Here is a 26,718-nt window from a genome sequence, read left to right on the forward strand (position 1 = left end):
CCCGGGACCACCCATACGTAGAATGTATGCACACATGACTGTAAGTCGCTTTGGATAAAAGCGTCTGCTAAATGGCATATATATTTTAATTCAAATGTCATATCAAGGCTATGTAGTTTTTAAACAATGTGATAATAATAGAAGCACTAAAGGGGATGTGTATTAACATAAATATGGGTTGTATTTACAGTGGTGTTTGTTCTTCACCGGTTGCCCTTTTCTTGTGGCAACAGGTCACAAAATCTTGCTGCTGTGATGACACACTGTGGTATTTGACCTAATATATATGGGAGTTTATCAAAATTCAATTTGTTTTCAAATTCTTTGTGTGTCTGTGTAATCTGAGGGAAATATGTGTCTTTAATACAGTCGTATATTTGGCAGGTTAGGAAGTGAAGATTAGTTTCCACCTCATTTTGTGGGCAGTGTGCATTTTGTGGGCAGTGTGCACATGGCCTGTCTTATCTTGAGAGCCAGGTCTGCCTACAGAGGCCTCTCTCAATAGCAAGACTATGCTCGCTGACTGGCTCACTGGGTCACTTTGTGGAAAGTCACAAGTTTTCCTTAATTTTCGGTCAGGTGACAGTGGCCAGGTATTTTGCCACTTGTGTACTTTCTCTCTATTTTAGGGCCAAATAGCATTCCAGTTTGCTCGTTTTTTTTGTTTTTGTTAAATTGTTTCCAATGTGTCAATTAATTATTTGTTTTCTTATGCTTTAATTGTGTTGCTGTCCTGGGGCTCCGGAGGTGTGTTTGTGAACAGAGTCCCCAGGGCCAGCATGCTCAGGGGACTCTTCTCCAGGTTCCTCTCTGCGTGTGATGGAAGGTTTGGGAATCGCTTCCGTACGTGATGACGTAGAATACAACGCGTCACGGACATGTGTCTAGCTAGTTTTCGTAAACAAAAAAAATAATGTCTGAAAGGATTTGCGCCTTGAAGTGATTATATATGGATGATAAAGAATACTGTATCTATAATGTTAACTATAGCTACGCCATCCACCCCATTAGCTAACTAGAGTAACTATATGCTAGCTAGTTAGCTAGCATGCTAGCTAGCTCGTTTTTAACCATCATCTTCGCCTTCTCTCTCAAAAAAAAAGTTTGATATTAAATGGACATTTATTTTAACGACAGGGGGTAGTGCTCTCCGTTTAAAATGTTAAATATCCGTGATTAAATGTGAAAAGAAGGACCGCGACGGACTAAACACGTATGAAGGAATATAGCTAGTTAGCCGACGCCAGTAGGTATGCTATAGCCAGTTGTACGAGCTGAGCACACCGAAACCATTCGGCTAGTATTTGCGCCGCGATACTTTGACTTGTTAACCAGCCAGCTATAGTGGTGTCAAGTTGAAGGACTCCATTGTCCGGTGCATTTTGAGTAGTCTGTTCCCCAGAAAATCGCATCGAGCCGTCATCATCATCATCATCATCATCTCTCGAATGGAACGGTGACAAAGATGCTGAAGATTCTCCTTGTCCTTTGTACGCTCGGTCAGAGATTATTTAAATGTTTTTGTTCTGTGCCTGATGATTATATGGTGTAATTTGTTCATTCTGGAACTAGCTTTAGTATTTCAATGTGCTCTTTTGATGTAATGAGCAAGTGTCATAACCATTACTGTAAAGGTAATTGCTTTGTACTGTAGCAATGACTCTTCTGCAGTATTTTCACGGTTATAGTTCTAATGTTTTCCTCTCTTCGTTATGCTGTTCCCATACAGGCTGTGCTCTTGCTACTTGGGATGGAGTCGATGCAGACGGTGAATTGCTCAAAATGATACCCTCTGCAGATGGCGTGTCGTTCATCCGGCTCGTCAACGGGGACAGTGAGTGTTCGGGGCGTGTGGAGGTGCTCCAGAGAAACCAGTGGGGGACGGTGTGTGACCACGGCTGGGACCTGAGGGAGGCTGACGTGGTGTGCCTGGAGCTGGGCTGTGGGCTGGCCGAGAACGCCCTCCGTGGAGCTGCGTTTGGCAGGGGCTCCAGAGAGATCTGGCTGAGGCACGTCCAGTGCTCTGGCCACGAGGCGAGCCTGACGCGATGTCCCAGGGTCCTCCACAGTTACCTCACCTGCACCCATAATAATGACGCTGGGGTGAAATGCTCAGGTGAGACTGAGGCCCAGGAGGATAGCCTGGTACCAGATCTGTTTAAACAGATCCCCAGGCTACAGGAGACAAGGACACCTATAATAGTGAGGATTGGTTATGGGACAGAAAACATTTCCATGTTGGAATACATATGAACAAACAACGATTAACAATTGATAATATACGTGTGGTGTGATTGTGTTTTTTTTGTTTGTTGTTGAGACAATGTATGTGGCTAGGAACTATCCTAATGGATATATAACATACCTTTTGTCCCTGACAGGTACACTGTTGATGCCCACCCTGTCCCTGCTCTCCCCTCACACTGTCTTCTCTGCCGGGGAGGCGGTTCGCTTCAGCTGTACTGTGCTACTGGGCCACCACCTGAATGACTTCCACCTGTATAAGAGGGGCATAGCCACCCCGTTGGTGACTCAGAGGGTGGACTCTGCCCAGACCAGGGTGGAGCTGACTCTGTCAGACCTGGAGGCTACCCACCAGGGCAGCTACAGCTGTCTGTACAGGATCAAGGGCAGCTCTCCCTCCTCCCTGCTTAGCTCTCCACCCAGCAACTCTATCAACATCACTGTGGGTGAGTTATCTGGGGCCTGTTCAGTTCGATATATAATGGAAGAAAACAAAGCGGTTTGCTACGTAATGCGCTAAAGTTCAGTGTTCATATGTGCAGGATAGATAGTAGTACTGCCCCATTTCACTCCATTTTCAAAACATGTTCTCCTTACTAAACACTTAACCAAAACGACAAAAGGTATTGTCTGAAGTCCTGACATCTTTTCCAGAATCCAAAAAAATGACTCGACTGTGACTTGTTTTTGTAATTTGGATCTATTCTGTAACTCAATGACGGGGTCAAATTGATCCCCGACCCCTTGTTTCTCTCGCATCTCACCAGTGGAGCTGCACACCCCTCGGCACTGGCACAACACGTCCATCGAGGCTCCCACAGGCTCTGTCATCAAAGGCCACAGCTTCAACATCACCTGCTCCACCGAGCAGCAGTACCCTGGAGGTAACTTGATTCATTTATTTGATTCATTTTACAATTTGCCTAGTCCTGGAGTAATTTCAATTTAGAATCTCCTGTTGGCAAGCTTTTTTAGTCTTTGGGCTAAGCTGTGCACGGGAAAACCGGTCCGTAGAGCCAAGAACAAGCAGTACATAGTTTTTTGTAAATGTAGCTATTTAGTCATATTATCTTATTTCCTTACTAAGGTTCTTTCCAGCTGCGTCTGATCCGTTCCAACGGCACGGTGCGACAGTCGCTGCCCGCCCTCTCTCCCTTCGTCACCTTCACCTTTTCAAACGCACAGCGCTCCAACGAGGGCTACTATTACTGCCTCTACAAGGTCCAGCTGGGCGGGAGAACCTTCATGTCCCGGGAGAGCCAACCGCTCCCTATCTCCATCAGAGGTGAGGGCATACTAGTCAGCATCTAGGGCAGTAGCCTGGTCCATCGGAGGTGAGGCCGTGCTAGTCAACATCTAGGGCAGTAGCCTGGTCCATCGGAGGTGAGGCCATGCTAGTCAACATCTAGGGCAGTAGCCTGGTCCATCGGAGGTGAGGCCGTGCTAGTCAACATCTAGGGCAGTAGCCTGGTCCATCGGAGGTGAGGCCATGCTAGTCAAGCATCTAGGGCAGTAGCCTGGTCCATCTGAGGTGAGGCCATGCTAGTCAACATCTAGGGCAGTAGCCTGGTCCATCGGAGGTGAGGCCGTGCTAGTCAACATCTAGGGCAGTAGCCTGGTCCATCGGAGGTGAGGCCGTGCTAGTCAACATCTAGGGCAGTAGCCTGGTCCATCTGAGGTGAGGCCATGCTAGTCAAAATCTAGGGCAGTAGCCTGGTCCATCGGAGGTGAGGCCATGCTAGTCAACATCTAGGGCAGTAGCCTGGTCCATCTGAGGTGAGGCCATGCTAGTCAAAATCTAGGGCAGTAGCCTGGTCCATCTGAGGTGAGGCCATGCTAGTCAACATCTAGGGCAGTAGCCTGGTCCATCTGAGGTGAGGCCATGCTAGTCAACATCTAGGGCAGTAGCCTGGTCCATCTGAGGTGAGGCCATGCTAGTCAACATCTAGGGCAGTAGCCTGGTCCATCGGAGGTGAGGCCGTGCTAGTCAACATCTAGGGCAGTAGCCTGGTCCATCTGAGGTGAGGCCATGCTAGTCAACATCTAGGGCAGTAGCCTGGTCCATCGGAGGTGAGGCCATGCTAGTCAACATCTAGGGCAGTAGCCTGGTCCATCGGAGGTGAGGCCATGCTAGTCAACATCTAGGGCAGTAGCCTGGTCCATCTGAGGTGAGGCCATGCTAGTCAACATCTAGGGCAGTAGCCTGGTCCATCTGAGGTGAGGCCATGCTAGTCAACATCTAGGGCAGTAGCCTGGTCCATCTGAGGTGAGGCCATGCTAGTCAACATCTAGGGCAGTAGCCTGGTCCATCTGAGGTGAGGCCATGCTAGTCAACATCTAGGGCAGTAGCCTGGTCCATCTGAGGTGAGGCCATGCTAGTCAACATCTAGGGCAGTAGCCTGGTCCATCGGAGGTGAGGCCATGCTAGTCAACATCTAGGGCAGTAGCCTGGTCCATCAGAGGCCATGTAGTTTGGGCAGTGCCTGGTCCATCGGAGGTGAGGCCATGCTAGTAGGCCTACTCCTATGGTTGTTGAGTAGCCTGCCATCGGAGACAACACAAACATAGCCTGGTTGAGGCCAGTCTCAACATCTAGGGCAGTAGCCTGGTCCATCCCATGCAGTCAACCTTGTGGTCCATCGGAGGTGAGGCCATGAGTCAACATCTAGGGCAGTAGCCTGGTCCATCGGAGGTGAGGCACCAACATCTCAGGCCTGGTCCATCGTGGATCAACATCTAGGGCAGTAGCCTGGTCCATCTGAGGTGAGGCCATGCTAGTCAACATCTAGGGCTAGGGCATCGGAGGTGAGGCCGTGCTACAACTCTAGGCCTTGGTCCATCGGATGGGTGTCAACATGAGGCCTGGTCCATCGGTGAGGCCATGCTAGTCAACATCTAGGGCAGTAGCCTGGTCCATCTGAGGCCTTGCTGGTCAACATCTAGGGTAGCCTGGTCCATCTGAGGTGAGGCCAGGTCAACATCTAGGGCAGTAGCCTGGTCCATCCCATGCTAGTCAACATCTCAGGCCTGGTCCATCGTGGATGGGTAGTCATGAGGCCAGGTTCTACTAGCCTGGCCATCCACCATCAGGCCTGGTCCCAGATGTGGATTGGTGTCATGAGGCCAGGTTACTAGGGCACCACCTCAGGCCTTGTGGATGGGTGTCATGAGGCCAGGTTACTAGGGCACCACCTTGTGGATGGGTGTCATGAGGCCAGGTTACTAGGCCCACCTTGTGGATGGGTGTCATGAGGCCAGGTTACTAGGGCACCACCTCAGGCCTTGTGGATGGGTGTCATGAGGCCAGGTTACTAGGGCACCACCTCAGGCCTTGTGGATTGGTGTCATGAGGCCAGGTTACTAGGGCACCACCTCAGGCCTTGTGGATTGGTGTCATGAGGCCAGGTTACTAGGGCACCACCTCAGGCCTTGTGGATGGGTGTCATGAGGCCAGGTTACTAGGGCACCACCTCAGGCCTTGTGGATGGGTGTCATGAGGCCAGGTTACTAGGGCACCACCTCAGGCCTTGTGGATGGGTGTCATGAGGCCAGGTTACTAGGGCACCACCTCAGGCCTTGTGGATGGGTGTCATGAGGCCAGGTTACTAGGGCACCACCTCAGGCCTTGTGGATGGGTGTCATGAGGCCAGGCTTACTAGAGCACCACCTCAGGCCTTGTGGATGGGTGTCATGAGGCCAGGTTACTAGGGCACCACCTCAGGCCTTGTAGATTGGTGTCATGAGGCCTGGCTACTAGAGCACCACCTCAGGCCTTGTGGATGGGTGTCATGAGGCCAGGCTACTAGGGCTCCACCTCAGGCCTTGTAGATTGGTGTCATGAGGCCAGGTTACTAGAGCACCACCTCAGGCCTTGTGGATGGGTGATTGGTGTCATGAGGCCAGTCTACTAGGGCTCCACCTCAGGCCTTGTGGATGGGTGTGATGAGGCCAGTCTACTAGGGCACCACCTCAGGCCTTGTGGATGGGTGTGATGAGGCCAGTCTACTAGGGCACCACCTCAGGCCTTGTGGATGGGTGTGATGAGGCCAGTCTACTAGGGCACCACCTCAGGCCTTGTGGATGGGTGTGATGAGGCCAGTCTACTAGGGCACCACCTCAGGCCTTGTGGATGGGTGTCATGAGGCCAGTCTACTAGAGCACCACCTCAGGCCTTGTGGATGGTGTCATGAGGCCAGGTTACTAGAGCACCACCTCAGGCCTTGTGGATTGGTGTCATGAGGCCAGGTTACTAGAGCACCACCTCAGGCCTTGTGGATGGGTGTCATGAGGCCAGGTTACTAGAGCACCACCTCAGGCCTTGTGGATGGGTGTCATGAGGCCAGGTTACTAGAGCACCACCTCAGGCCTTGTGGATGGGTGTCATGAGGCCAGGTTACTAGAGCACCACCTCAGGCCTTGTGGATGGGTGTCATGAGGCCAGGTTACTAGAGCACCAGAAACACAGGTGATTATATAAGTAGATGAGTTGGTGTTTAGTTGTAATGAATTATAATGATAAACTCTAATGTAAACTGTTTATACTTTCATATACTGACTGTCGGTCCATCTGGGTTGTGGCCACCCTCACCAGACCCAGACCCGATGTTGAGCCCTATGGTGATCAGCTGGCTGGCGTCTGCTCTGACCTTCCTCGTGGCTCTCCTCATCATCATCATCATCGTTGCCAGAGTGCTCTGCAAGAGGGAGAAGAAACCCTCGGAGCTAGAGAGAGAGACCAGAACCTGTGAGTCCTTGTCATATATATTTCCACTTCCCACTCCTAGCTTTAGCCTAGAATCCAAGTTTGGGGTCGGGATCCATTTCCAGTCAATTCAGAAAGTAAAACCAATTCCACATTTTCCTCATTGAAAAAGTATTGAAGAGAATAGGAATTTCATTGTTCTTCCTGAATTGAAATGGAATTGACCCTAACCCTGCTGGAATCTAAACTGATATGCATAGAAACAATGGTGAAACAAAGCATATCAGTTTGTATTCCTGGTTGTCTTCGCTCACCACTGTCAAGGTCATTTAGATGAATCCTCCTGCATATAACCATGAACACACTGACACGTCCATTTACATGTCTGATTTGACCAACAGGTGTGGAGAACACTTACGTTGCCTTGGCAATAAAATTGTGAGTTGGGCATGTTGCTATGTTTTTGAGAGAACCATTAAAGATGGAACCATGGGGAGACATTCCTGAGCTGACAAACCTTCCTGAAGGATGGCTCTGGAGCACAGGTGGAGAAGACACAAGACCAAGTTATCCGAAAGCACTACGAAGGAGACATCGACACGAAATGCCTCAATCTCTCAGCGTCTACTAGTAGTACCTGGTAGAATCCTGCATTAGAACATGACAGCAGCACTTGTAGGTAGAGTAATTGTTAGGTCATCATCTATATACCAGGTACACTGTAATAATAAACACTACAATCAACTATGAAAAGGGCGTTGACTATAATGACCCTTTCTGGACCAGTTCTCAGGTCAGCCACAACTGACAATGGTGGACATGAAATAGAACACTGTGTTCCAATGATTTAAAATATCCAATGTAGTGGTTTTTATCTCAAATCATTTCTGTGTAACAATTAAGTACTTTACTGTGATTTGTTTTCAAATAAAAAATGAAAAAAAATAAACAAAAAAAATTGCTTATTTTGCAAAGAATTTCTCAAGCAATAATTTTTCTAGGACTGTCTCGGAGTGGTCTGAAAAACGGAACTAGTTATTAGTGTTAACTAATATACCGCCTAGTGATGCCACCAGGCAGGTCAAATCTCCATCCCACCAAAAACAGGCTGAAATTTCAGGCCATCTTTTCAAACAGCACTTACACTAAAAGGGCATTATCATTTTCACAGTATTATTCCAACCTCAATGTGGAAATATATATATATAAAACACAAGAAAATCACATTTTAAATGTATGGTTGGGCCTTTAAATGATGGCTGAATAAGACTGATGGTCAACAAGAGAACAGTGGACACTTGTTGGACTGAAGAAAGATTCACTTAGGTTTGTCAGCTCTGCTCCTGAATGGAGGAGTTTGATAGCCTGGTCTCGGGTCTGTTTGTGCTGACTTGCCACTGTTGGTGAGACAATAACAACAGAAGTGGGTAAGACGACACAAACAGATCTGGGACCAGGCTAGAAGTTTGATACTGGTACTAAGACTTTAAGTTTGACTGTGAAACATAATTTAGGTTTCTTGTTAATGTGTTTACACAATTTGTCTAATTTGATTAAAAGAGCACAGTAAATTAACAGGGGACAACATCAAGGATAATGAATTCTTGCTTTTACAGATTGTGATCTATGGTTAAGAGAAATGTCTAATGTTGCAGCTATAGGAGTTGGCAAGGTTGCACGAACAGATCTGGGATCATCTTACTGATAGTTGTGACGTTGCCTCGGATGCCCAGGCTTCGCTCCATTTGGAAAGATGGCTTTGAGACCCGTGGGGATGTCCATCTCAGAGAGAGACCCGTTGGGACGTCCATCTCGGAGAGAGACCCGTTGGGACTTCCATCTCAGAGAAACCCGTTGGGACGTCCATCTCAGAGAAACCCGTTGGGACGTCCATCTCAGAGAGAGACCCGTTGGGACGTCCATCTCAGAGAGACCCGTTGGGACGTCCATCTCAGAGAGAGACCCGTGGGGACGTTCATCTCAGAGAGAGACCCGTGGGGACGTCCATCTCGGAGAGAGACCCGTTGGGACGTCCATCTCAGAGAGAGACCCGTTGGGACGTCCATCTCAGAGAGAGACCCGTGGGGACGTCCATCTCAGAGAGAGAACCGTGGGGACGTCCATCTCAGAGAGAGACCCGTTGGGACGCCCATCTCAGAGAGAGACCCGTTGGGACTTCCATCTCAGAGAGAGACCCGTGGGGACGTCCATCTCAGAGAGAGACCTGTTGGGACGTCCATCTCAGAGAGAGACCCGTGGGGACGTCCATCTCGGAGAGAGACCCGTTGGGACGTCCATCTCGGAGAGAGACCCGTTGGGACGTCCATCTCAGAGAGAGACCCGTTGGGACGTCCATCTCAGAGAGAGACCCGTGGGGACGTTCATCTCAGAGAGAGACCCGTGGGGACGTCCATCTCGGAGAGAGACCCGTTGGGACGTCCATCTCTGAGAGAGACCCGTTGGGACGTCCATCTCAGAGAGAGACCCGTTGGGACGTCCATCTCGGAGAGAGACACGTCGGGACGTCCATCTCAGAGAGACACCCGTTGGGACGTCCATCTCAGAGAGACACCCGTGGGGACGTCCATCTCGGAGAGAGACCCGTATGCCCTCTGGAGTATCTAGAATCTATTGGGGTTTTATATTTCACCCGTTTATGAATTTCCACATTCACCGATATCTTCGGAGTTTAATTTCCACATTCACCGCAGACTGTGGAGCTGGGGACAAATGACCATTCTGTTATGCCAGTTTATATCTTCTGTAGTATCTAGAATCTAATTTTCCATTCTGGTTTTATATTTAATACACCCTCTAATTTTCCATTCTGTTAATACAGTTTATATCTTCTACATTCACTACTAACCTAATTTTCCATTCTGTTAAGTTCTATTCACTGTGGAGCTACTAACAAATGGCAAAGAAAAAATACTATTTTTTTCCATTCTGTTATCACATTTTATATCTTCTACTAGTTAATACTACTAACCTCTAATTTTCCATTCTGTTAATACAGTTTATATCTTCTACTAGTTAATACTACTAACCTCTAATTTTCCATTCTGTTAATACAGTTTATATCTTCTACTAGTTAATACTACTAACCTCTAATTTTCCATTCTGTTAATACAGTTTATATCTTCTACTAGTTAATACTACTAACCTCTAATTTTCCATTCTGTTATCACAGGTTATATCTTCTACTAGTTAATACTACTAACCTCTAATGAAATAAAGAAATAGCAGACAAATTGATATAAAAACGTTTATTTTTAAAGTTGGAGAATCCTATGAATGACTCAATGGCTGGATACAAAATAGTATATTTGAAAAGTTGCTGTCCTGCTGAAGGTATTTTCATTTGTAAACCGGGGTCTGTCCTAAATGGCATCCCATTGCCTATATAGGACACAGAAATCATTAACCTGTGCTTATAAACATTCTTGTGTGACCAAAGTGATCTCCTCTGATAAAACAGACAAGTGTCTGAAAACTTTAAAAAGTGACTTTGTTAGAAAATGATACTGCAGGTGTAGAAAACTATAAAGAACCGGTGGCATGAGTTCATCTAACAAAACCACAACTCACATTACATTTAAAAATGACGATACACCGACCACAGCAATTACAGTTCTAGAAATGTATGGATAGAAATCATTAACAGTTCAAAGATCTGTTTACAACTTTAATGTCATTTAGAATTTTGTAACGTTTTGAACTTTAAAACGTCATTTAGAATTTTGTAACATCATTTAGAACTTTAAAACGTCATTTAGAATTTTGTAAAGTCATTTAGAACTTTAAAGCGTCATTTAGAACTTTAATACGTCATTTAGAACTTTAAAGCATCATTTAGTATTTTTAACATCATTTAGAGCTTTAATAAGTAATTTAGAACTTTAAAACGTCATTTAGAATTTTGTAAAGTCATTTAGAACTTTAAAGCGTCATTTAGAATTTTGTAAAGTCATTTAGAACTTTAAAGCGTCATTTAGAATTTTGTAAAGTCATTTAGAACTTTAAAGCGTCATTTAGAATTTTGTAAAGTAATTTAGAACTTTAAAACGTCATTTAGAATTTTGTTAAGTCATTTAGAACTTTAAAGCGTCATTTAGAATTTTGTAAAGTCATTTAGAACTTTAAAGCGTCATTTAGAATTTTGTAAAGTAATTTAGAACTTTAAAACGTCATTTAGAATTTTGTAAAGTCATTTAGAACTTTAAAGCGTCATTTAGAACTTTAATACGTCATTTAGAACTTTAAAACGTCATTTAGAATTTTGTAACATCATTTAGAGCTTTAATAAGTCATTTAGAACTTTAAAACGTCATTTAGAATTTTGCAAAGTTATTTAGAACTTTAATACGTCATTTAGAACTTTAAAGCGTCATTTAGAACTTTAATACGTCATTTAGAACTTTAAAACGCCATTTAGAATTTTGTAACATCATTTATAGCTTTAATAAGTCATTTAGAACTTTAAAACGTCATTTAGAATTTTGCAAAGTTATTTAGAACTTTAAAGCGTCATTTACAACTAAGTAATTTACAACTTTAAAACGTCATTTAGAATTTTGCAAAGTTATTTAGAACTTTAAAGCGTCATTTAGAACTTTAATACGTCATTTAGAACTTTAAAACGTCATTTAGAATTTTGTAACATCATTTAGAACTTTAATACGTCATTTAGAATTTTGCAAAGTTATTTAGAACTTTAAAGCGTCATTTACAACTTTAAAACGTCATTTAGAATTTTGTAACGTCATTTAGAGTTGTGTTAGGTCATTTAGAATTGTGTAATGTCATTGTGTAACGTCATTTAGAGTTTTGTAAAGTCATTTAGAGTTTTGTAAAGTCATTTAGAACTTTAGCGCCAGGTGGGCCGGGGTTCTCCTGAGGGGTATACCGGTACTACAATGCAGGATCCATGAGTTAGCCAGCTAACTTCCAGAAATAACTAGAGATTATCCAGTTAAACTTAGATGTGTTTTTCTACATGCTCTCTACATTTACTGGTGGGCCGCGGGCTCTCTACATTTACTGGTGGGCCGCGGGCTCTCTACATTTACTGGTGGACCGCGGGCTCTCTGCATTTACTGGTGGGCCGCGGGCTCTCTGCATTTACTGTGGGCCGCGGGCTCTCTACATTTACTGGTGGACAGCGGGCTCTCTACATTTACTGGTGGGCCGCGGGCTCTCTACATTTACTGGTGGGCCGCGGGCTCTCTACATTTACTGGTGGGCCGCGGGCTCTCTACATTTACTGGTGGGCCGCGGGCTCTCTGCATTTACTGGTGGGCCGCGGGCTCTCTACATTTACTGGTGGGCCGCGGGCTCTCTACATTTACTGGTGGGCCGCGGGCTCTCTACATTTACTGGTGGGCCGCTGGCTCTCTACATTTACTGGTGGGCCGCGGGCTCTCTACATTTACTGGTGGACAGCGGGCTCTCTGCATTTACTGGTGGGCCGCTGGCTCTCTACATTTACTGGTGGGCCGCTGGCTCTCTACATTTACTGGTGGGCCGCGGGCTCTCTACATTTACTGGTGGGCCGCGGGCTCTCTACATTTACTGGTGGGCCGCGGGCTCTCTACATTTACTGGTGGGCCGCGGGCTCTCTACATTTACTGGTGGGCCGCGGGCTCTCTACATTTACTGGTGGGCCGCGGGCTCTCTACATTTACTGGTGGGCCGCTGGCTCTCTACATTTACTGGTGGACAGCGGGCTCTCTACATTTACTGGTGGGCCGCGGGCTCTCTACATTTACTGGTGGGCCGCGGGCTCTCTACATTTACTGGTGGGCCGCGGGCTCTCTACATTTACTGGTGGGCCGCGGGCTCTCTACATTTACTGGTGGGCCGCTGGCTCTCTACATTTACTGGTGGGCCGCGGGCTCTCTACATTTACTGGTGGACAGCGGGCTCTCTACATTTACTGGTGGACAGCGGGCTCTCTGCATTTACTGGTGGGCCGCTGGCTCTCTACATTTACTGGTGGGCCGCTGGCTCTCTACATTTACTGGTGGGCCGCGGGCTCTCTACATTTACTGGTGGACAGCGGGCTCTCTACATTTACTGGTGGGCCGCTGGCTCTCTACATTTACTGGTGGGCCGCGGGCTCTCTACATTTACTGGTGGGCCGCGGGCTCTCTACATTTACTGGTGGGCCGCGGGCTCTCTACATTTACTGGTGGGCCGCGGGCTCTCTACATTTACTGGTGGGCCGCGGGCTCTCTACATTTACTGGTGGGCCGCGGGCTCTCTACATTTGTGAAGATGAAGACAGTACTGTTACCCCACAGTAGAAGCACCCCAAGGTAGTTCTGATAAACAAAACACTATTACATCACCGTCTAGTCATTACATAGGAGTTGAGACAGGAGGAAATGTTACAGCTTTCCTTTCACCAATAGTAAAGTTCCCAGAACCCAGTCACCTTAAAGAACATGCAAAAAGAGTTAAAAGATAAAAAAAAAAACAGACATAGGAAGTGTCATTATATATAACTGGGTCATATTCATTCGGACACACGTAATGAAACATTTAAAAAATAAACATTGTCCATCAGAAAACGAGTGATTCTTATAGCTCAAGAACAAATAGTACTTCCCCATTTTTGGACCGTTTCGTGCCTAAAAGAACATATCCCAGATTGACATTTATTTGTAAATGTTTTGATCATTGGATTCTGTTAAAGGGGCTACTCTCTGCAGACTCCATGTTAGTGAATATGAAGTAGAGCAACCCGGCTAGGACCAGGAAGACCAGGAACTGGACCCAGAGAGGGATCAGTCTCCCAGAACTCGTTGTGTTTTCCTTCTTCACAACGCCACCTCCAGACTTCACCACAGGCGTTGGTTTGGAGTAGGATGATGACGACGGTGTGTTGTAGACATGGGGCCTGAAAACAGGTCTCAAACATGACCAACATAGTAAAAACAGGCTCTTTAGTTAAGAGGGAATAGGTCTGTTTGACTATCCATGTGATCAACCAACATAGCAGGCTCTTTAGTTAAGAGGGAATAGGTCTGTTTGTATACAAAGCCTTCTGTAAGTAACATGACTACATTCATCCATGTGATCAGACCAACATAGTAAAAACAGGCTCTTTAGTTAAGAGGGAATAGGTCTGTTTGTATACAAAACCTTCTGTAAGTAACATGACTACATTCATCCATGTGATCAGACCAACATAGTAAAAACAGGCTCTTTAGTTAAGAGGGAATAGGTCTGTTTGTATACAAAGCCTTCTGTAAGAATTCATACACCTTGGACGCATTACACATTTTGTTGTGTTACAGCCTGAATTCAAAATGGATTCCTTTTTCCTCTCACCCATCTACACACACACAATACCCCATAATGACAAGATATTAGATACTTGTTTTAAATGTTTTTTTTTTTTTTTTTTACACGTTTGCAAATGTATTGAAAATGAAACGCAAATCTCATTTACGTATGAATTCACACCCGAGTCAATACTTGTTAGAATCACCTTTGGCAGCGGTTACAGCCGTGAGTCATTCTGGGTAAGTCTAAGAGCTTTGCAAACCTTGAATTGTACAAAATTTGCTTACTTAAATACATTTAAAAAATGTTAAAGCTCTGTGAAGTTGGTAGTTAATCGTTGCTAGGCAACCATTTCAGGACCTGCCATTGGATTTCAAGCAGATTTAAGTCACGACTCGGCCACTCAGGAACATTCAATATCGTCTTGGTAACCAACTCCAGTGTAGATTTGGCCTTGTGTTTCAGGTTATTGTCCTGCTGAAAAGGTGAATGTCTCCCAGTGTCTGGTGGAAAGCAGACTGAACCAGGTTATTGTCCTGCTGAATGGTGAATTCATCTCCCAGTGTCTGGTGGAAAGCAGACTGAACCAGGTTATTGTCCTGCTGAAAGGTGAATTCATCTCCCAGTGTCTGGTGGAAAGCAGACTGAACCAGGTTATTGTCCTGCTGAAAGGTGAATTCATCTCCCAGTGTCTGGTGGAAAGCAGACTGAACCAGGTTATTGTCCTGCTGAAAGGTGAATTCATCTCCCAGTGTCTGGTGGAAAGCAGACTGAACCAGGTTATTGTCCTGCTGAAAGGTGAATGTCTCCCAGTGTCTGGTGGAAAGCAGACTGAACCAGGTTATTGTCCTGATGAAAGGTGAATGTCTCCCAGTGTCTGGTGGAAAGCAGACTGAACCAGGTTATTGTCCTGATGAAAGGTGAATTCATCTCCCAGGGTCTGGTGGAAAGCAGACTGAACCAGGTTATTGTCCCGCTGAAAGGTGAATGTCTCCCAGTGTCTGGTGGAAAGCAGACTGAACCAGGTTATTGTCCTGCTGAAAGGTGAATGTCTCCCAGTGTCTGGTGGAAAGCAGACTGAACCAGGTTATTGTCCTGCTGAAAGGTGAATGTCTCCCAGTGTCTGGTGGAAGACTGAACCAGGTTACCTGAAAGGTGTCTCTCCCAGTGTCTGGTGGAAAGCAGACTGAACCAGGTTATTGTCCTGCTGAAAAGGTGAATGTCTCCCAGTGTCTGGTGGAAAGCAGACTGAACCAGGGTTTCCTCTAGGATAATCCCTGTGCTTAGCTCTTTATCCTGTTTCTTTTTATCCTTAAAAAAAACTCCCATGTCCTTGCCAATGACAAGCATACCCATAATATGATGCAGTTACCACCATGCTTAAAAATATAAAAGTGGTACTCTGACGTGTTGGATTTGCCCCAAACATAACACTTTGTATTCAGGACATGAAGTAAAATTCTTTGTTACTTTTTTTGTTGCAGTTTTACTTTAGTGCCTTTTGTTGCAAACACAATGTATGTTTTGGGAATAGTGTTATTCTGTACAGGCGGTCTTCTTTTCACTCGTCATTTTAGGTTCGACGCCTTTCTTTACGAGGCATTGGAAAACCTCCCTGGTCTTTGTGGTTGAATCTGTGTTTCAAAATGTACTCCTCGATTGAGAGGCCTTACAGATAAGTGTGTGTGTGAGGTGTTTCAAATGTACTCCTCGATTGAGAGGCCTTACAGATAAGTGTGTGTGTGAGGTGTTTCAAATGTACTCCTCGATTGATAAGATAACGTGTGTGTGAGGTGTTTCAAATGTACTCCTCGATTGAGAGGCCTTACAGATAAGTGTGTGTGAGGTGTTTCAAATGTACTCCTCGATTGAGAGGCCTTACAGATAAGTGTGTGTGTGAGGTGTTTCAAATGTACTCCTCGATTGAGAGGCCTTACAGATAAGTGTGTGTGTGAGGTGTTTCAAATGTACTCCTCGATTGAGAGGCCTTACAGATAATTGTATGTGTGAGGTGTTTCAAATGTACTACTCGATTCAATATCGAGTAGTACATTTGTTTAGTAGTACATTTGTACTCCTCGATTGAGAGGCCTTACAGATAATTGTGTGTGTGTGAGGTGTTTCAAATGTACTCCTCGATTGAGAGGCCTTACAGATAATTGTATGTGTGAGGTGTTTCAAATGTACTACTCGATTCAATAAGTGTGTAGTAAATGTACTTGTTTAAGTGTGTGTGAGGTGTTTCAAATTTGTACTACTCGATTGAGAGGCCTTACAGATAATTGTATGTGTGTGAGGTACAGGGATGAGAGGCATTCAAAATCAAAAAGAAGGTGTTTCAAATGTACTCCTCGATTGAGAGGCCTTACAGATAAGTGTGTGTGTGTGTGAGAGGTGTTTCAAATGTACTACTCGATTCAATATCGTAGTACATTTGTTTAGTAGTACATTTGTACTCATTCCTGGACGATAATTGTGTTTGAGGTGTTTCAAATGTACTATAACAATATTGGGTTGTTTAATACTTTGTATATTGAGAGGCCTTACAGATACATTTCAGGGATGAAGTAGTCATTCAAAATCAAAAAGAATGTCAAACTCTATTATTACAGGAGTCCATGCAACATTTTGTTAAGCACAAATCATTCCTGGATTTTTGACATAACAGGGTTGAATACTATATTGACTCAAGACATTTCAGCTTTATTTTGTATTCATTCGTAAACATTTCTACAAACATAATTCCATTTTTACATTATGGAGTATTGTGATGTCATTATGGAGTATTGTGTGTAGATTGAGGGAAAAACAATTGCATACATTTTAGAATAAGGCTGTAACGTAACAAAATGTGGAAAAGGTCAAAGGGTCTGAATACTTTCCAAATGCCTTCCGAAAGTATCCCCACCCCTTGACTCTTTTTACAGCCTTCATTTTAAAATAGATTCCATGGAGTCGTCGTAGTGTGTGTAGGCCAGAGACGACGACTCCATGGAATCTATTTTAATCTACACACAATACTCCATAATGACGTCACAATACTCCATAATGACGTCACAATACTCCATAATGACGTCACAATACTGCATAATGACAAAGCAAAAACAGGTTTAGAAATATTTGCAAAAATATATATTAAAAAGAAAAGGAAATATCACATTTCCATAAGTATTCAGACCCTTTACTCTGTTGAAACACTTTTGGAAGCGATTACAGCCTTGAGTCTTCTTGGGTACGTCGCTACAAGCTTGGCACACCTGTATTTGGGGAGTTTCTCACATTCTTCTCTGCAGATCCTCTCAAGCTCTGTCAGGTTGGATAGGGAGCGTCACTGCACAGCTATTTTCAGGCCTCCAGAGGTTTTGGCTCTGGCTGGGCCACTCATTTTCAGGTTTCCTCCAGGAGTGACGCTTGGCATTCAGGCCAAAGAGTTCAATCTTGGGTTCATCAGACCAGAGAATCTTGTTTCTCTTTCGGTGCCTTTTGGCAAACTCCAAGCGGGCTCACATTTGCCTTTTACTGAGGAGTGGTAGTTCCAAACTTCTTCCATTTAAGAATGATGGAGCCCCTGTGTTCTCGGGGACCTTCAATGGCAGCCTAGTGGTTGGACTGTTGACTGGAGGGTTGCAGGTTCAAACCCCGAGCTGACAAGGTACAAAACTGTCATTCTGCCCCTGAACAGGCAGTTAACCCACTGTTCCTAGGCAGTCATTGAAAATAAGAATTTGTTCTTAACTGACTTGCGTAGTTAAATAAAGTTTTTTTTATTTTTAAATGCTGCGGAAATGTTTTGCTACCCTTCCCCAGATCTGTGCCTCGATACCATCCTGTCTCGGAGCTCTACGGACAATTCATTCAACCTCATGGCTTGGTTTTTACTCCGACATGAAGTGTCAACTGTGGGACCTTATATAGACAGGTGTTTGCCTTTCCAAATCGTGTCCAATCAATTGATTTTACCACAGGTGGACTCCAATCAAGTTGTAGAAACATCAAGAATTCTCAATGGAAACAAGATGCACCTGAGCTCAATTTCCAGTCATATAGCACAGGGTCTGAATACTTATGTAAATAAGTTTATTTTTTATTTTTATGAATTTGCAATAGATTCTGAAAAACCTGTTTACTTTGTCATTATGGGGTATTGTGTGTAGATGTGAAGAGAAATAGTTTATTTAATCCATTTTAGTAGAAGGCTGTAACGTAACATAATGTGGGAAAAGGAAGGGGGTCTGAATACGTCAGGAATGCTCTGTACCAAAGGTACATTCAAGTGGAACAGTGGACTACAGACTGAATGCTCTGTACCAAAGGTCAAGTGGAACAGTGGACTACAGACTGAATGCTCTGTACCAAAGGTCAAGTGGAACAGTGGACTACAGACTGAATGCTCTGTACCAAAGGTCAAGTGGAACAGTGGACTACAGACTGAATGCTCTGTACCAAAGGTCAAGTGGAACAGTGGACTACAGACTGAATGCTCTGTACCAAAGGTCAAGTGGAACAGTGGACTACAGACTGAATGCTCTGTACCAAAGGTCAAGTGGAACAGTGGACTACAGACTGAATGCTCTGTACCAAAGGTCAAGTGGAACAGTGGACTACAGACTGAATGCTCTGTACCAAAGGTCAAGTGGAACAGTGGACTACAGACTGAATGCTCTGTACCAAAGGTCAAGTGGAACAGTGGACTACAGACTGAATGCTCTGTACCAAAGGTCAAGTGGAACAGTGGACTACAGACTGAATGCTCTGTACCAAAGGTCAAGTGGAACAGTGGACTACAGACTGAATGCTCTGTACCAAAGGTCAAGTGGAACAGTGGACTACAGACTGAATGCTCTGTACCAAAGGTCAAGTGGAACAGTGGACTACAGACTGAATGCTCTGTACCAAAGGTCAAGTGGAACAGTGGACTACAGACTGAATGCTCTGTACCAAAGGTCAAGTGGAACAGTGGACTACAGACTGAATGCTCTGGTCACAACTAGGTCAAGTGGAACAGTGGACTACAGACTGAATGCTCTGTACCAAAGGTCAAGTGGAACAGTGGACTACAGACTGAATGCTCTGTACCAAAGGTCAAGTGGAACAGTGGACTACAGACTGAATGCTCTGTACCAAAGGTCAAGTGGAACAGTGGACTACAGACTGAATGCTCTGTACCAAAGGTCAAGTGGAACAGTGGACTACAGACTGAATGCTCTGTACCAAAGGTCAAGTGGAACAGTGGACTACAGACTGAATGCTCTGTACCAAAGGTCAAGTGGAACAGTGGACTACAGACTGAATGCTCTGTACCAAAGGTCCATTCAAGTGGAACAGTGGACTACAGACTGAATGCTCTGTACCAAAGGTCCATTCAAGTGGAACAGTGGACTACAGACTGAATGCTCTGTACCAAAGGTCCATTCAAGTGGAACAGTGGACTACAGACTGAATGCTCTGTACCAAAGGTCCATTCAGTGGAACAGTGGACTACAGACTGAATGCTCTGTACCAAAGGTCCATTCAAGTGGAACAGTGGACTACAGACTGAATGCTCTGTACCAAAGGTCCATTCAAGTGGAACAGTGGACTACAGACTGAATGCTCTGTACCAAAGGTCCATTCAAGTGGAACAGTGGACTACAGACTGAATGCTCTGTACCAAAGGTCCATTCAAGTGGAACAGTGGACTACAGACTGAATGCTCTGTACCAAAGGTCCATTCAAGTGGAACAGTGGACTACAGACTGAATGCTCTGTACCAAAGGTACATTCAAGTGGAACAGTGGACTACAGACTGAATGCTCTGTACCAAAGGTACATTCAAGTGGAACAGTGGACTACAGACTGAATGCTCTGTACCAAAGGTCATTCAAGTGGAACAGTGGACTACAGACTGAATGCTCTGTACCAAAGGTCATTCAAGTGGAACAGTGGACTACAGACTGAATGCTCTGTACCAAAGGTACATTCAAGTGGAACAGTGGACTACAGACTGAATGCTCTGTACCAAAGGTACATTCAAGTGGAACAGTGGACTACAGACTGAATGCTCTGTACCAAAGGTCATTCAAGTGGAACAGTGGACTACAGACTGAATGCTCTGTACCAAAGGTCCATTCAAGTGGAACAGTGGACTACAGACTGAATGCTCTGTACCAAAGGTCCATTCAAGTGGAACAGTGGACTACAGACTGAATGCTCTGTACCAAAGGTCCATTCAAGTGGAACAGTGGACTACAGACTGAATGCTCTGTACCAAAGGTCCATTCAAGTGGAACAGTGGACTACAGACTGAATGCTCTGTACCAAAGGTCCATTCAAGTGGAACAGTGGACTGAATGCAGACTGAATGCTCTGTACCAAAGGTCCATTCAAGTGGAACAGTGGACTACAGACTGAATGCTCTGTGCTCTGTACCAAAGGTCCATTCAAGTGGAACAGTGGACCATTCAAGTGGAACAGACTGAATGCTCTGTACCAAAGGTCCATTCAAGTGGAACAGTGGACTACAGACTGAATGCTCTGTACCAAAGGTACATTCAAGTGGAACAGTGGACTACAGACTGAATGCTCTGTACCAAAGGTACATTCAAGTGGAACAGTGGACTACAGACTGAATGCTCTGTACCAAAGGTACATTCATTGGACTACAGACTGAATGCTCTGTAAAAGGTACATTCAAGTGGAACAGTGGACTATAGACTGAATGCTCTGTACCAAAGGTACATTCAAGTGGAACAGTGGACTACAGACTGAATGCTCTGTACCAAAGGTACATTCAAGTGGAACAGTGGACTACAGACTGAATGCTCTGTACCAAAGGTCCATTCAAGTGGAACAGTGGACTACAGACTGAATGCTCTGTACCAAAGGTCCATTCAAGTGGAACAGTGGACTACAGACTGAATGCTCTGTACCAAAGGTCCATTCAAGTGGAACAGTGGACTACAGACTGAATGCTCTGTACCAAAGGTCCATTCAAGTGGAACAGTGGACTACAGACTGAATGCTCTGTACAAAGGTCCATTCAAGTGAACAGTGGACTGACTCTGTACCAAAGGTCCATTCAAGTGGAACAGTGGACTACAGACTGAATGCTCTGTACCAAAGGTCCATTCAAGTGGAACAGTGGACTACAGACTGAATGCTCTGTACCAAAGGTCCATTCAAGTGGAACAGTGGACTACAGACTGAATGCTCTGTACCAAAGGTACATTCAAGTGGAACAGTGGACTACAGACTGAATGCTCTGTACCAAAGGTACATTCAAGTGGAACAGTGGACTACAGACTGAATGCTCTGTACCAAAGGTACATTCAAGTGGAACAGTGGACTACAGACTGAATGCTCTGTACCAAAGGTACATTCAAGAACAGTGGACTACAGACTGAATGCTCTGTACCAAAGGTGTGGAACAGTGGACTATAGACTGAATGCTCTGTACCAAAGGTACATTCAAGTGGAACAGTGGACTACAGACTGAATGCTCTGTACCAAAGGTACATTCAAGTGGAACAGTGGACTACAGACTGAATGCTCTGTACCAAAGGTACATTCAAGTGGAACAGTGGACTACAGACTGAATGCTCTGTACCAAAGGTACATTCAAGTGGAACAGTGGACTACAGACTGAATGCTCTGTACCAAAGGTACATTCAAGTGGAACAGTGGACTACAGACTGAATGCTCTGTACCAAAGGTACATTCAAGTGGAACAGTGGACTACAGACGGAATGCTCTGTACCAAAGGTACATTCAAGTGGAACAGTGGACTACAGACTGAATGCTCTGTACCAAAGGTACATTCAAGTGGAACAGTGGACTACAGACTGAATGCTCTGTACCAAAGGTACATTCAAGTGGAACAGTGGACTACAGACTGAATGCTCTGTACCAAAGGTACATTCAAGTGGAACAGTGGACTACAGACTGAATGCTCTGTACCAAAGGTACATTCAAGTGGAACAGTGGACTACAGACTGAATGCTCTGTACCAAAGGTACATTCAAGTGGAACAGTGGACTACAGACTGAATGCTCTGTACCAAAGGTACATTCAAGTGGAACAGTGGACTACAGACAAGTGGAACAGTGGAACTACAGACTGAATGCTCTGTACCAAAGGTACATTCAAGTGGAACAGTGGACTACAGACTGAATGCTCTGTACCAAAGGTACATTCAAGTGGAACAGTGGACTACAGACTGAATGCTCTGTACCAAAGGTACATTCAAGTGGAACAGTGGACTACAGACTGAATGCTCTGTACCAAAGGTACATTCAAGTGGAACAGTAGACTACAGACTGTATGAATGAAGGATACATGTCAGAGAAGCAGAAATCACATCTCTGAACAATTAGCCTGGTTTCAGATTGGTTTACGTTGCATTGCCAGCTCCTATTGGTTGTTTTCGGCACAATAATGACCATAGGACTTGGCAAGACCGGAAACAGATCTGGGACCAGGCTATTAAAACATTTATTATACATGAACAATGTGAAATCTGTCTAAACTAGACTTACTCATCAATGTACGGTCTTCCACTGCTGTACTCTGGTCTTGATCTCGAATAGAGTTTACTGGAGAGAGACAGACGGAGAGAGAGAGATGGAGAGACACAGAGACAGACGGAGAGAGAGAGATGGAGAGACACAGAGACAGACGGAGAGAGAGAGAGATGGAGAGACACAGAGACAGACAGAGAGAGAGAGAGATGGAGAGACACAGAGACAGACGGAGAGAGAGAGGGATAGACACAGAGACAGAGTGAGAGAGAGAGATGGAGACACAGAGACAGAGTGAGAGAGAGAGATGGAGAGACACAGAGACAGAGTGAGAGAGAGAGAGAGATGGAGAGACACAGAGACAGAGTGAGAGAGAGAGATGGAGAGACACAGAGACAGAGTGAGAGAGAGAGATGGAGAGACACAGAGACAGACGGAGAGAGAGAGATGGAGAGACACAGAGACAGACGGAGAGAGAGAGATGGAGAGACACAGAGACAGACGGAGAGATGGAGAGACACAGAGACAGACGGAGAGAGAGAGATGGAGAGACACAGAGACAGATGGAGAGAGAGAGATGGAGAGACAGAGTTAGAGAGACAGAGAAGCTTTGATACATTTTATTGGTCCACTTTAAATCAACTGACCACACAAACACTGAATAACAAACACTGAATAATATGACATTTACTAATGCAAAGCTATCTGTAAACATACTCATCCACCCGGTGCCTCTCGCTGTACTCTGGTCTTGAATAGGGTTTACTGCAAAGAAGAGAGAGAAAGAGACGCTTTGATTAGTTGTATTGGTCCACTTTAAATCAACTGACCACAAAAACACTGAATAACATGACATTTGCTAATGCAAAGCTATCTGTAAACATACTCATCCACCCTCTCGCTGTACTCTGGTCTTGACCTCATGTAGGGTTTCCCATCTCCAGAAGGACCCTCACTTCTAACCTGCAAATATGAGAAACAGAAGAATATTGATGGTTATAAACTGGGTGGTTCAAGCCCCGAATGCTGATTGGCTGAAAAATAATGTATTTTTTACTGTCCTAATTGTGTCGTTAACCAGTTTATAATAGCAATAAGGCAATTCAGAGGATTGTGGTATATGGTCAATATACCACGGCTAAGGGCTGTGTCCAGGTGCCTAAGAACAATACCCCCCCCCCTATCTCATTGCTTAATTAGACATTCTGTCAACAAAAGGACATGTTCTAGAAGCAACTGCAAACAAAATAATCAATACCTACTGGTGTCTGGTAGGTGACATAGGTGACTTCTTCCTCTGAAATTAAGAAACAAAAGTAAACCAATATTACAGAGTTCCACTTTCTTATTTACATTATTATTCAATCTTTATTTAACTAGGCAAGTCAGTTAGGAACAAATTCTTATTTACAATGGCGGCCTAAAACCAGCCAAACCCTATCCAGGGCGACGCTGGGCCAATTGTGTGCCGCCTTCTGGGACTCGTTATCACGGCCGGTTGTGATACAGCCCGGGATCGAACCAGGGTCTGTAGTGACACCTCTAGCACTGCGATGCAGTTCCTTAGACCGCTGCGCCTGTCGGGAGCTTAGTTCAGTCTAATGGTTGATATGCATAAAGTAGCCTTGTGTTATCATGCATGTCTAACTTACGGTCCTCTCTGTAGAAGGTTCTGTCTGGGGATGGTTTTGTCACAGTGACCTTGGCTTTGACCATGGCTTCTGTCAGCTTCTTCTCATACAGTGGTCTTGTAGTGTCTACAACGCAGAAATGTTAGGTGTGGCTCAGTAAATGCAATTTAAAACTATAGTTACACGACTATTAGAATATCATCAGTACATTTGAGACTGTCTGGTCATAGACATCTAAGTTAGTCTATTAAGCAGGCCTACTCAGACTAGGAAATTGTAACTAAAATAACTAGCAAACGTTAGCTAAACTAAGCATACCCAGCCCATTTATTGTAACTTTAAAACATAGGCTGGCCTCGCCAACTACACGCCATGATTAACGATGGCTGTCGCGGCAATAAAAACACATGTATAATAAAACTAGTGTGGGAGGACTGGGGAGCTCCGATGTCACATAAAAGTACGTTTTTATACAACAACAACAAACTAGGGATTTCAACTGTGTAAATGCGTGTTATTCTTTCATTGTCTGTGAAGTCGGAGCTGCAGTCCGCCCACACTAGTCAACGCTCAACTCCATAGTAAAATCGTGGAGCAAATTGAAACAACTCCAAGCTTGACTTACCAACGACAGGACCATGCTTAATTCCATACTCATCCAGCAGCTCCTTGATTTCTTGGTCAGATTTATTGCGCAGTGCGGCCATACTGTCGGCGATATATTTGTAGCTACTCTGATTGAAACAGACAATTTCTCGTGTTGACTTACAGTTTAATTTCCAAAAATCAAGCTTCTGTCCCCACCCACTTCCACACAACATTCCTGTGTTACTTCCGGGTCCTCTTTGAACATCGCATTTAAACTGTGACAGCGCCCTCCTCTGAATTTCCTGCGCGTTGGCAACAGTCACATCGTAACGTTACCAGATAATTTATACAATAAGATGTACACTTGTGTGCAAAATCCAAGACTTTTTCTGTATCCGTGATGGTAACAACAACAAAAACGACCGACGCTTAAAGTCGAATGGGACTTTAAATATACCCCTTTATTATCCTCAAAACAGATAGACATGATAAATATACCCCTTTATTATCCTCAAAACAGATAGACATGATAAATATACCCCTTTATTATCCTCAAAACAGATAGACATGATAAATATACCCCTTTATTATCCTCAAAACAGATAGACATGATAAATATACCCCTTTATTATCCTCAAAACAGATAGACATGATAAATATACCCCTTTATTATCCTCAAAACAGATAGACATGATAAATATACCCCTTTATTATCCTCAAAACAGATAGACATGATAAATATACCCCTTTATTATCCTCAAAACAGATAGACATGATAAATATACCCCTTTATTATCCTCAAAACAGATAAAGACATGATATAGATGATGCCATGATAAATATACCCCTTTATTATCCTCAAAACAGATAAAGACATGATATAGATGATGCATGATAAATATACCCCTTTATTATCCTCAAAACAGATAAAGACATGATATAGATGATGCCATGATAAATATACCCCTTTATTATCCTCAAAACAGATAAAGACATGATATAGATGATGCCATGATAAATATACCCCTTTATTATCCTCAAAACAGATAAAGACATGATATAGATGATGCCATGATAAATATACCCCTTTATTATCCTCAAAACAGATAAAGACATGATATAGATGATGCCATGATAAATATACCCCTTTATTATCCTCAAAACAGATAAAGACATGATATAGATGATGCCATGATAAATATACCCCTTTATTATCCTCAAAACAGATAAAGACATGATATAGATGATGCCATGATAAATATACCCCTTTATTATCCTCAAAACAGATAAAGACATGATATAGATGATGCCATGATAAATATACCCCTTTATTATCCTCAAAACAGATAAAGACATGATATAGATGATGCCATGATAAATATACCCCTTTATTATCCTCAAAACAGATAAAGACATGATATAGATGATGCCATGATAAATATACCCCTTTATTATCCTCAAAACAGATAAAGACATGATATAGATGATGCCATGATAAATATACCCCTTTATTATCCTCAAAACAGATAAAGACATGATATAGATGATGCCATGATAAATATACCCCTTTATTATCCTCAAAACAGATAGACATGATAAATATACCCCTTTATTATCCTCAAAACAGATAAAGACATGATATATGTCATGTTTTGTCTTATATTGTCTTGTCATTTTGCTTTCCCTTCTGTTCGTTTCCCCCTGCTGGTCTTATTAGGTTCGTTCCCTTTTTCTCTCTCCCTCCCTCTCTCTCCTCTCTCTATCGTTC

At 44.1% G+C, this 26,718-nt stretch overlaps 2 protein-coding genes across 5 annotated transcripts; one reads left to right on the forward strand and one right to left on the reverse strand.

Annotated features, from left to right (window-relative positions):
- The first annotated feature begins 833 nt into the window (after window positions 1-833).
- Window positions 834-7,904, forward strand: si:ch211-150o23.3. 3 transcript variants are annotated; one of them, XM_046364777.1, is made up of 7 exons: window positions 834-1,499; window positions 1,730-2,116; window positions 2,382-2,690; window positions 3,012-3,128; window positions 3,332-3,529; window positions 6,799-6,988; window positions 7,348-7,904. In XM_046364777.1, exons 1-7 carry the CDS (start codon window positions 1,466-1,468, stop codon window positions 7,451-7,453), a joined length of 1,341 nt encoding a protein of 446 aa, XP_046220733.1. In that variant the 5' UTR covers window positions 834-1,465; the 3' UTR covers window positions 7,454-7,904. The 3 variants fall into 3 exon arrangements, with proteins under 3 accessions (XP_046220733.1, XP_046220734.1, XP_046220735.1); XM_046364778.1 differs by having other exon boundaries at window positions 834-1,490; XM_046364779.1 differs by having other exon boundaries at window positions 836-1,499; window positions 6,836-6,988.
- Window positions 7,905-13,066: 5,162 nt separating this feature from the next.
- On the reverse strand, window positions 13,067-25,194 carry LOC124044981 (emerin-like). Of its 2 annotated transcripts, none has more exons than XM_046364186.1 (7): window positions 24,988-25,194; window positions 24,384-24,488; window positions 23,994-24,028; window positions 23,618-23,694; window positions 23,449-23,496; window positions 22,750-22,806; window positions 13,067-13,847 (listed from the first exon to the last, which is right to left on the reverse strand). In XM_046364186.1, the coding sequence occupies exons 1-7, from the start codon at window positions 25,181-25,183 to the stop codon at window positions 13,625-13,627; spliced, it is 741 nt and encodes a 246-aa protein (XP_046220142.1). In that variant the 5' UTR covers window positions 25,184-25,194; the 3' UTR covers window positions 13,067-13,624. The 2 variants fall into 2 exon arrangements, with proteins under 2 accessions (XP_046220142.1, XP_046220141.1); XM_046364185.1 differs by having other exon boundaries at window positions 13,067-13,859.
- Between the last annotated feature and the right edge of the window lie 1,524 nt (window positions 25,195-26,718).

Source organism: Oncorhynchus gorbuscha, linkage group LG10 (genome assembly GCF_021184085.1).
Source record: "Oncorhynchus gorbuscha isolate QuinsamMale2020 ecotype Even-year linkage group LG10, OgorEven_v1.0, whole genome shotgun sequence".
Classification (NCBI taxonomy): domain Eukaryota; kingdom Metazoa; phylum Chordata; class Actinopteri; order Salmoniformes; family Salmonidae; genus Oncorhynchus; species Oncorhynchus gorbuscha.